This window comes from Scardinius erythrophthalmus, assembly GCF_964197995.2.
Source record: "Scardinius erythrophthalmus genome assembly, chromosome: 1".
NCBI classification, from domain to species: domain Eukaryota; kingdom Metazoa; phylum Chordata; class Actinopteri; order Cypriniformes; family Leuciscidae; genus Scardinius; species Scardinius erythrophthalmus.
The window spans coordinates 13,839,075-13,850,397 of NC_138221.1; the positions used below are offsets into that span (position 1 = coordinate 13,839,075).

Here is an 11,323-nt window from a genome sequence, read left to right on the forward strand (position 1 = left end):
GCTGCTGCCATGTTCTTTTAATGTCTGCTGGATTGCATCTAAATGAAAATTAAAATTAGGTTGAATAACTGTTCTTCTAGTTTCACCTCTGATATTATAACAGTTGGGTAAGTTACTTGTATTGCTAACTACAAATGACACATTCATCACTGTAATTAGATTAATGTAATAATGACTATCTTTATAAGGCATTGGTCTACTTATTACTAATTACTAAATCCCATATCAACCTTAAACACTTGAACAATACAAGGAGAGACAAGAAACTGCACTTTTAATGCTTTCAAATAAACAATATACAATTGCATGAATTATTCTTGAACTGACCAAAGTGTGTAGAGGGAGAAGGTTACATTAAAAATATACCTTTTAAAAATGTATGTTAAATATACAGAATTGTTCTATAGTCTAATGCATTTACATCAGATTTTACTTTAAATTACATCAGAATTAAGAGTAATCCCTTTAATTAAATTACAGTATTTAGATTACTTGGTAATTAATTACACCCAACACTGTATAACTAATTAAAATGTAAACATACGCATTGACACAAGCAACTATTTTCTCCCTAGCTAACTGTCTGCCCTTCGCTGCTGGAGCTGATATGTAAAAAATAATAATAATGTTCGTAGTCTCCATATGCTTGCAGAAGCTCATCCAGTTCTGCTGGTGAGAAATCTGAAGACCTCTTTTTGTCTGGCGCTGTTGCCATGGTGACTCAATATCTGCGCTCCATTGATAATGGCTTTTTATAGTTGAAAATATATTTTAAACATTAAAATAGACAGTTTACTTGCATTTAATGCGTTTTTTTTTTTTTTTTACATAAAAATAAACTTATTTACTGATATATTTTTGCTTTTGGCAGATCATCTCCTCCAACCAAACTGCAGGTCAGTCAGTGAAGCTCCTCCCACAGCAATTGCATCATCAGTGAAGCTCCTCCCACTGTAATTCTCCAATAAATGCTGTAAATTCCCATCAGCTGCAAGTGAAGACGAGCATCAGAGCATCAGGAAGAGCTGAAATCTGCAAAGACTGAGTTTATTAAAGAGGACAGTGAGAACATGAGTGATCCAGAACCCTGCAGAATGAAACACACTGAAGATCCTGAAGAACAAAGAGGTTGGTGTTTATTCTTCATTCATTCATGATGCTGAAGAACATCACTTTTAGATAAACAGTTCAACTATGAAATGGTACAGATTTTCAACAAATGTTCAGTAGAGGGAGGTTGATATTGTCAAATGTTCTAAGTTGCACGGGTCCCACACTTGAAAGCGGTTCCTTACTTCTGAATTGAACACTGGGTTCCACTCACAAGAATGAGACTTAAGTTGCCTTTTCTCAATTTATTGTAGTATTTTCAGTAGGTGAAAAACCTTTAAAACCACACACAACAAAGCAGTGTAAATATTTACAGCAATGCACATGAATTGAACCACCACAATTTCACAATGTACATAATTTATACAGGTTTAATTTAGTAAGTGTTAGCACAATACAATTTCTTTTTATTAATACTATTTTACACCATAGCAAATAAGTTTTCAAAGAGCTAGCTTTTATCACCAGATTTGTATTTCATTTGAAGGGAATTTAACCATGTTTACCATACTAAATATTCTAACAAATGAATTGATTTCACATTAAGACAGTGAATTTTAGAGAGAGCATTAATTTTAGCAAAAAGCCAATATATTAATCATTTCTTGATAATATACTTTTTAAAATGATTGTTAACAATACTAGGCGTTTAGGTTCAGCAATTTAAACACTAACCTAATCACAGATACCAAAATAACAATGATAAATACCCAAGTCCATAACATGAACATTTACACGAAGCCACCAAACACAGTTATTAGTGCTTAGATTTCCTCTTACCGGCAGTCTCTTCAGAATCAAAACCATCCCGTTGTCATTATCTGTTTTATATTTGGTTTGTGTGACGTTCTGTTTTATACAGTAAGTTCCATTAGTGACTGGATTCTGTGATTCTGCATCTCGGGAATCAAATGCTCTACATGGTATTTGCAGTATTAAAGAGAGTTAGTTTTTGTATTATTTATTGTTGTGTTATAAAGTTGTTAATGTTAGTTTAAGAAGGGTTAGTATTTAATAGTGGTCCGCTCTCTACACACTCTACATAGCGCTCTTCATGACCATTGAATAGATAAAGCCGCTGTACATTAGATAATTGTGTCATTAATCAAATATATTTAATAGTTATTTCTACAGCAACATGGGATATGTGTCTATAATGTTTTTAAAAATAATTATCAATGTACCTCATTTATGGAAAGTACTTTTTTGATATTACATCAGAGCTCTTTTGTATGTTCTTTCACTTCATATTCCTCTCTTTGAATTATTTTTGTTGTAGTGAAAAGAAAATAACTCTTTCTCTTTCATGTCAGACCTGATGGAGAGTGAAGAACTGAGTGAAGTGAAGGAGGAGAGTGAAGAACTGAGTGAAGTGAAGGAGGAGAGTGAAGAACTGAGTGAAGTGAAGGAGGAGAGTGAAGAACTGAGTGAAGTGATGGAGGAGAGTGAAGAACTGAGTGAAGTGAAGGAGGAGAGAGAAGAACTGAGTGAAGTGGAGGAGGAGAGTGAAGAACTGAGTGAAGTGAAGGAGGAGAGAGAACTGAGTGAAGTGAAGGAGGAGAGTGAAGAACTGAGTGAAGTGAAGGAGGAGAGTGAACAACTGAGTGAAGTGAAGGAGGAGAGTGAAGAACTGAGTAAAGTGAAGGAGGAGAGTGAAGAACTGAGTGAAGTGGAGGAGGAACATCATGTCAAACCTGGAGAAAAACCTTTGAGTCGCTCAAAGACTAAACAGACATTTTTAAAGAAAAGAAGAGCCAAGAAACCTTTCACCTGCACTCAGTGTGGAAAGAGTTACACAACCAAACAAAGTCTTGAGATTCACATGAGAGTTCACACTGGAGACAAGCCGTTCACATGTGATCAATGCGGGACGAGCTTTACACAAAAACAACATCTTAATACTCACACGAGAATCCACTCTGGAGAGAAGCCGTTTAAGTGTGATCAGTGTGGGAAGAGATTCACGACCAAACCAAGTCTTCAGATCCACATGAGTGTTCATGCAGGCGAGAAGCCGCACACCTGTGATCAGTGTGGAAAGAGATTCACACAAAAAACTAACCTTGAGAGACACATGAGGATCCACACTGGAGAGAAGCCGTACACATGTGATCAGTGTGAAAAGAGATTCTCAGACAAACAAACACTTCAGATTCACACGAGAGTTCACACTGGAGAGAAACCGTTCTCATGTGTTCAATGCGCCAAAACATTTCTTTGTGCATCACACCTGAAGACACACCTGACAGTTCATATGAAGGAGAAGCCACATTCATGTTCTGTGTGTGGAAAGAGTTTTTCACTGCTGTCATATTTACATAAACATAAAAAAATTCACACTGGTGTGAGAGAGTACATGTGCTTTGAATGTGAAAAGATTTTTATTACAGCGGACAGTTTAAAACTGCACCAGAGAATTCACACTGGAGAAAAACCTTACAAGTGTTCACACTGTGACATGAGATTCAGTCGGTCAACAGATTTGAAAAGACATGAGATGATCCACACTGGAGAAAAACCTTACAAGTGTTCACACTGTGACAAGAGATTCAGTCGGTCAGCAGATTTGAAAAGACATGAGAGGATCCACACTAGAGAGAATGCGTCTGTCCTGTGTAAGTTAGTTTCCTAACAGCCATGATGAGCAACAGGACATCTTGGTGGTTGCTTGCTATTGGATTCACATTTTTTACATTATTATGAGATACTGAGTTATAATTATAAGAAAGTATCTCATTATTATTAGAACATTTCTTATTATGAGATGTTTAGTCCTTATTATGATAAAGCATCTCGTTATTATGCAATGTTTCTAATTATTTTTAGGTATTAAGTCATCATTTTGAGAAGCTATCTAATTATTACAAAAACAGTCATTACTAGAAAGTTTCTCATTACGAGATGTTCATCATTATGAGAAAGTATCAAGAAAGTATTTGATTATGAGAAATTATCTTTTATTATGAGTTGTAAGTCATTAATATGATGTAGCTGATTATTATGGGATTTACTGTATGTTTTGATAATGAGAAGGTATCTTATTGCAGGAAAGTGTCCCATTATCAGGGCTTAATTTCAGCCGGAACACGCCGGAACATGTTCCGTCACCTCAAACATTGGATCCGGAACCTTTTTTATTGGATCCGGCACCTCCTGTGTCACTAAAATTAATTGCCTAAATGAAAAAAATAAAATTACTGTTTGTGTAGTGTTCAATGTTTGTGACACATGACTTGCACGCTTGTTGTACAAGTTGAGATTGCTGTTAGCCTCGATCGTTTCACTCGGGAAAAATGTAAAAAAGACAGAAAAGTTTGCTTAACTTTTTCAAATACACTGGCCAGTCAGATCCCAAACAAGCAAAAATCGTTTCTGCTGATCAAGAAGGAGACCACGGTGGACACAGTGGCCTAGTATCGACATAATATCTCGTTATTTCGACATAATAAGGGGACATTCTAATCTGCATTAAGCCACATTAAGCGTTCTTATAATGGTTTTCTATGGGAGGAAAATGCTTAACGTGTAATTGCGTTCATATTATGGGCTCATCTGATTTTTTGTACATAGCATAGCCTACTTCTGTTATGATTTTAGTATCATAATGATTAATAAGTGCACGCACAATTATCCGTGAACTTGATTTGAACAAATGCCTTTCAACTTGTGTGCGCAAAATTCAGAATTAAACGAATGTGCAGCAATTTGTACAAATAGAGAGTATTGTAGCCATTAAAAAAAGCGCATTTAGTTTCATATTTGTTAAAATTTTCGAATGTTATTTTTTTCCATTTATTGTTGATTTATGAAAAGTGAACAGCACGACCGAGTGATAGGATGTGCAAAAGTGGTTCAGACATGATTTTGACCACTTCATCAATTTGTTTTGTAGAAAGCCTTTCTTTAAAGTGAATTTCGTTTTGTATAAATTGTATCTTAATTTTAATACATTTTTCATCAACCAATTGCCTGGATTTAATGAATAAGAAGAACAAATATAACAGACAATAATCGAGGCACCTGCGCGGTCACTTGCATTGCGCGGTCACTTGCATTGCACGTCAGCTGGAGCGCATCTCATCCTAACTTGATGAAACTCAGTGTATGCCTCACACAGACATGAAAAATACATCAAATACACAAAGCTTAAAATGTCTTTAAACAAAATAATTCAAAAAGAAAAAAGCTACTCTCTGATTATGTAATCCATTAGGCCTATTTATGTGCATTTCTCTCTATAGGCGCGTTCACACGGAGATGGCGATCGTCAACTTCATCTTTGCAGCCAAGTCGACACTGTCAGAGAAAACACTTGTTTATTAATACAAATCAATACACGCGTCACCGGATTTACAAATGCACATCTTGCATGTTGCACGCACACATATTATGTCGAAATAACAAGATATTATGTTGAAATAACATTATTATTAATAATAGCCTACATCATCGCTTTGTTCAATTTAATAAAATTAAAACTTTAATTGTGATCATTAACATAACTGAATAATAAATATTTAGTGGCCAAGTTTTGCGCAGCTCCCCCCGTCAATGATCTAGCACCTCCTCAGCACATGCGTTAAAAATTCTCTGGTGCCGCCCCTGCAGAGAAGCTACGTAGGCAGTGTAATATTTTTTTTTTGTTCCGTTACCTCCAACCCCCGTTTTGAGTCGCCGGATCCACCCCCCCTCTGCGCTCCGGGATCTCCCACTTTACAAATTAAGCACTGCTCATTATTTTGTGAAAGTTTATTATAAGATACTAAGTCTTAATTATGACAACATTTATTATTATTGTGACTTGCATATTTAGGGCCCAAGCACCGATGGTGAGAGGACCCTCTTGGAATTGCTCTGTTTATTATTATTAGGGCCCAAGCCCTGAAAGGGCGAATGCCCTATTGTTTTCGTTAGGATTATTTGTTATTATTATTATTTTTTTCTACTTCTCGGGCACTTTTGGGGCTCTTAAAGGGGGGGGGGGTGAAATTCTATTTCATGCATACTGAGTTTTTTACACTGGTAATGAGTTGGATTCCCTTGCTAAACATGGACAAAGTTTCAAAAATTAAATTGTACGTTTGAAGGAGTATTTCTGTGCCAAAAATTGTCCTTCCGGTTTGTCACAAGTTTCGGAAAGTTTTTTTCGAGTATGGCTCTGTCTCACGTAAGAGAGGGCGGAATTTCCTTATATGGGTCCTAAGGGCACTTCTCGGCGTGCGCGCACACTCGTAGACCAGAGAGAGAGAAGAGAGCGAAAGCAGTAGCAGCGTGTAAAATGGAAAACTATATTGTATGGCGGAATACCATAGCAAGTGCTTGTAAGCACTTCGTCTTGGCGCAGTAATATCTTCACTCGTGAAAAATCCTCTCACCGGCCCCCGCTCCCTCTAGTGAAGATATTACTGCGCCAAGACGAAGTGCTCATAAGCACTTGCTATGGTATTCCGCCATACAATATAGTTATCCATTTTACACGCTTAGAAAAGCAATGGGTACAGGGAACATATATGTATCTAGCAGTGTGTTGTGCATGTCATGTTCCTCCAGGTCTATGAAAGGTTGTGTAAGGGTCAGTCTGCTGTATATCATGTTGAGATGTGCTGGTATCTCCAGTCTCTAGTTCTCTGCGTCTGTTATTAGACACATGTTGCTTTGTACAGTCTCACAACACCTGCTCTCTTAGATTAAGGTCTTACTGGACGTAAGTCAATGTCATAGGCTTTATTCACACCCCTTTCACATTTCTTTAATAATTTACATATTATTCTGAAAATCCGTCCTAAACCAGACAACTCAAGAATAAACAAAACACTATTGTGACTATATTTAATTCCATTCGAATATTATTTACTAACCACTTCAGTGTCTCATGTGTGTGTTTTTTTTTTTTCTCCAATTAGCAAAAAGCTTTTTCTTGCTTGATCATTAAACACATGACCACTTTCTTTTGATTTTCTCTGGCTCTCCATTCTTTCCATTCATTCTTGATGTTTTCTAAGAATGGAAATGGTGGCATACATTCACAATAGGGTCAGACAATAATCTGCTTATCCTTTGATTTATATCATTCCTTCTAATATTACTGTCTAATGTCTGATTCAAACGTGCCCATCCTGCATATATGCTTGGACTCATTCCTTCAAAATACTTCACAGTCCAGAACTTACTCAAATTGAACAATTCTTCATCCTCTGCCAAATTATCAGTAAAATCTCATGTTATTTTATATGCTTGTTATGGCAGATCTTTTGTCTTATATAATACTCTGGAATTTCTTTAGGAATCTCCCAGGTAATTATTACTTCATCGTTTTTACTTCATCTTATCAAGACTAAAGGTACAGGATAATATTTGACCCATTCTGTATTATTTACTGTACTCTTACTATAATGCCCTAATTATGAGCCTTTTATCAGACCCTTGATTTTACATCTACCAGCACATCACACACTCTAAACTGTATTATCGTCTGATCAGTTACTGTATTATTATCCGTTATCTCTCTATCTTTGAGTTTTAATTTAATTTTCATCTGAAAATTTTAGCCTTAAACTGTCACAGTTCTGTCACCCTTGTTCTGGGTTTTCTCTTGGTTTGTGACAGAGTTGTGACACTCCCGGTTTGTCATGTGTTTGTGTTGTTTGGTCTGTTGTGAGCACATGGCTGTCATGTTGTTTCCTTGTGCCATGTGCTCTCCTGTCTATTGTCTAGCCCCTCCCATCTTGTTATCCGATTATTGGTTAATTTGTCCCACCTGTCCATCTCGTTACCCTCCTTTGTTTGCTTCACTATTTAGTCTCCCTGTGTTTGCAGTCCTGGGGGCTGTTCCATAAAACAAGATTAGAGTATAAGCCAGGCTTATTTTGGTTAGTCAGACTTATTGTCGGTGGATTCTGGCTGCGTTCGAAACCGCATACTCAATGAGTAGGTACTTAATTTCAATGAGTACTTACTTAACGAGCGCTAAAAGAGTAGATACTTTATAGCCAGATCTCGTTGAGTATGAATGAGAACCGGACATCTGCCATGTTGACGTTATCATGTGACCTACGACGCGTTATCACAAGCGCAACAACTTAAAAGATTTGAACGACACGCTTAATTAATCTGTCTGTAAATATCATGATATTGATTAAACTTGCTCATTTTGTGGTCTTTTTGAAAAAACTGCTTCCCATTTATTTTGTGAGTACATTTAGGGTTGATTTAAGTTCTTATATTTAACCCTACTAATGTGACCCACCGTTTTATCCTTAACGATATTTATTTTTATTACGAAATCCCAAAATTGTCATCTCTTGAATATGTTGTTAATTTCTTTATTTTATATCCAAACATTTTCATCCATAAGCAAAAGTGGCTTACTGCTTTGTTTTCCTCTTTTTCTTGTTAAATTTAACTCTCGTTTCATCCCTCAGGCCTATAAATAACAGAAAATGTTTTTTTTTTTAAATGTATTATATAATTAATTATTTAAGAAAATAAATATTGATATTCAACCTTATAGGTTTTTTCCTGTGTATAAAATATCATAATATGTTTGCAAACCCATGATTGATATATATATATATATATATATATATATATACATACATAGCCTACATGATATACCTCATAACATCAGTAACTCGACAGCCCTACCTAGAACGGTTTTCCTCAGCGTTTGTAATGTCTGCACAAAGGGAGATTCACCTTTGGAGAAAACTGTTGATTTTATACTCGAAAAATTTAAGTATCATTATTAAAAATTAATATTACCCCAGAATGAATTGCATTGCTATTCCAGCCCCAAAACATACAATAATAACAACGATAAATGCTGATCAATTAATTATATTACTTTTTACTGTAAATTATATAATTCAATAAAACAAACAAAATGTAATGTATGTCATTTGAAATAGCTATGCATGAATACACTCTAGATGTGTATATAGTGAACATCTACATTTTCATTCAAACAATAAATAAAGCATTAATTAATTGTATTTTATTTACTGACAACAATGAGAAATATTAATAAATTAGTAAAAGAATGAATCAAAGTCACCATCACACAATAAACAAATGCATATACAAGTCAACACATGAAACAAAGCTTTATTAAAACTACAGTCAATCATGTATGTATGTAGGCTACAGGCGCTGAACCACATCCTTCTGCCATCTCAACACAGCGGTTCCCATTCTGCGGCTCTGATGAATCAGCTGACCGCCAGAGGTGAGCCGTGCCTTCGTGCCGGAGGTTGTTGCGTGATGTGTTGTGCTTCACAATCTGAGGCAATAGAGCTTTTTTTCCACAAATGCCGCCACATCATCTTTCCTTGCAGGTCCTGCTCCACCACAAAAGCTGTGCAGCAAATGCACAGAAATCAAGAATCAGAAAAGTGCTGTAATAGCTCTGTTTGAAACTACAATAATTAAAATAAACTACAACTTAATATTTAAATAGTTGTTGTATTCATTTCTGTAATGTCACAGAGCCTTTGATTGTAGCATTCAGCTTCATGAGCCACTCTCCACCGGATAAACACACATCTGTTCATCTGTCCCTGTAACATCCAGACCAGACTCACGTTACCTCTGTGATTTATGAGCTCAACACTACATTTACATGTTGAGGTTGTTTTAACTTTTTATCCTACATAAATGTTCCTTAATTTATCAACAGTACTAATGGACAAATAAAATAGATAACTTATGTTTAGTTACTTTATAGATTTGTTCTACATAATAGCACACATACATCACTCAGAGATGCCTATTTCATATCTATATTAGACGTAGTAATCTGCAATTCTTATAGAAGATTTTCTTGTCAGATATTAAATAGACATTTAGTAATTGTATTTAAGATGTATACGGTTTAAAATGTATGCAAATCCACTTTGGAGACGTATGTGTCCTTACTGGAGCTTCTCTGTTAGCTACATAATAAAATGTGATTTACAGCAAAATCACAAATATAGCGTCTTTACATCTTCAACAATTCAACAGTTTATTGTACAGTAGTTCAACACATGCGATCATTTGATTTGTAATACTCACATTTGAAAACAGTCTCGTCCGTCATCCTTTCCGTCACGTTCGAGTATGACCTATCCTTCTTCTTCTTTTTTATGACGTATCCTCTCGCGTGGCCTCCTGGGATAGAAGAGTATCCATCGTTGAGCACTCAAAAATCTGGGCGGAAGCGAGTAAGCCATCCGGGAACTTCTCGCCTACTCTTTTATGAATACTGATGTTTCGAACGTACTGCTTCCTTCACGTACTGTTTTCGCCTACTATATAGTAGGAAAGTAGGCATATTCGAACGCACTTAAGTCCGAATCTCGCGATAATTAGTACGTCACCCAGGTAATTCTCGCCTACTCTTTTGGATTCATACATACTTTTTCGCTCGCCTACTCTTTTTCCCATACTAAATAGTAGGGAAGTATGCGGTTTTCGAACGCAGCCTCTGTTTCATAAAGCAAACTTAAAATAGTTCAAACTCAGTTACCCTGGCAACTTATGCTGGGAAACTAGCCTGGTCCAGGGCAGGCTAACTGTCAGGCTAAGCCTCAGCTGTTACACAGATCCTCTAACACTGACCGACAAGAACACAATGATATTACCACTGACACTCTCTCATACCATTATTGGACTTTATTAACTACTATTAGTCCAAAAATAAATACAGAGTATACAGAGTATTAAAATCAACTTAAATAAGGCTACAATGATAAATTAGACAAGATTGATAGATAGATAGATAGATAGATAGATAGATAGATAGATAGATAGATAGATAGATAGATAGATAGATAGATAGATAGATAGATAGATAGATAGATAGATAGATAGATAGATAGATAGATAGATAGATAGGCCTAAATACACTATATATATATATATTACAGGTTTTCTTTTTTTATGGCTGAATGTTTTGTGCCCAAGATTTAATTAGATTGTTTTAAAGATTTATGAATACATTTCTCTCTGTTTTGTTTGGCAGCTGTAGTACATGTTTATGATTAGAAGAACATTAGAACACAATCTGAAAAAAGCTTTTAAGTTAAAATCACAAAATTAAAAATAAATAATTACAAAAGCAGAGTATAAATTTTAACTGGTAAGATGAATCTGAGCTTAGTAATTGACAGTATTAGCCTACATTTGATTTACCCCATTACAATAGTCCCTTTACAGTTATTGCTATCATAAAAAT

The 11,323-nt window shown here is 35.6% G+C and overlaps 1 protein-coding gene across 1 annotated transcript; it reads left to right on the forward strand.

Annotated features, from left to right (window-relative positions):
- The first annotated feature begins 1,008 nt into the window (after positions 1-1,008).
- On the forward strand, positions 1,009-4,324 carry LOC308690864 (uncharacterized protein). Its single transcript, XM_081365609.1, has 3 exons — positions 1,009-1,128; positions 2,424-3,725; positions 4,158-4,324. Coding segments are annotated over exons 1-3 (1,362 nt in total). The 5' UTR covers positions 1,009-1,070; the 3' UTR covers positions 4,160-4,324.
- Positions 4,325-11,323: the final 6,999 nt, after the last annotated feature.

What these genes read in the sequence shown, in the direction of transcription:
- LOC308690864 (XM_081365609.1), top strand. Translation starts at nt 1,071, where the DNA reads ATGAGTGATCCAGAACCCTGCAGAATGAAACACACTGAAGATCCTGAA. An exon ending in AGATCCTGAAGAACAAAGAG is followed by an intron (nt 1,129 to 2,423) that starts GTTGGTGTTTAT and finishes CTTTCATGTCAG; the next exon opens with ACCTGATGGAGAGTGAAGAA.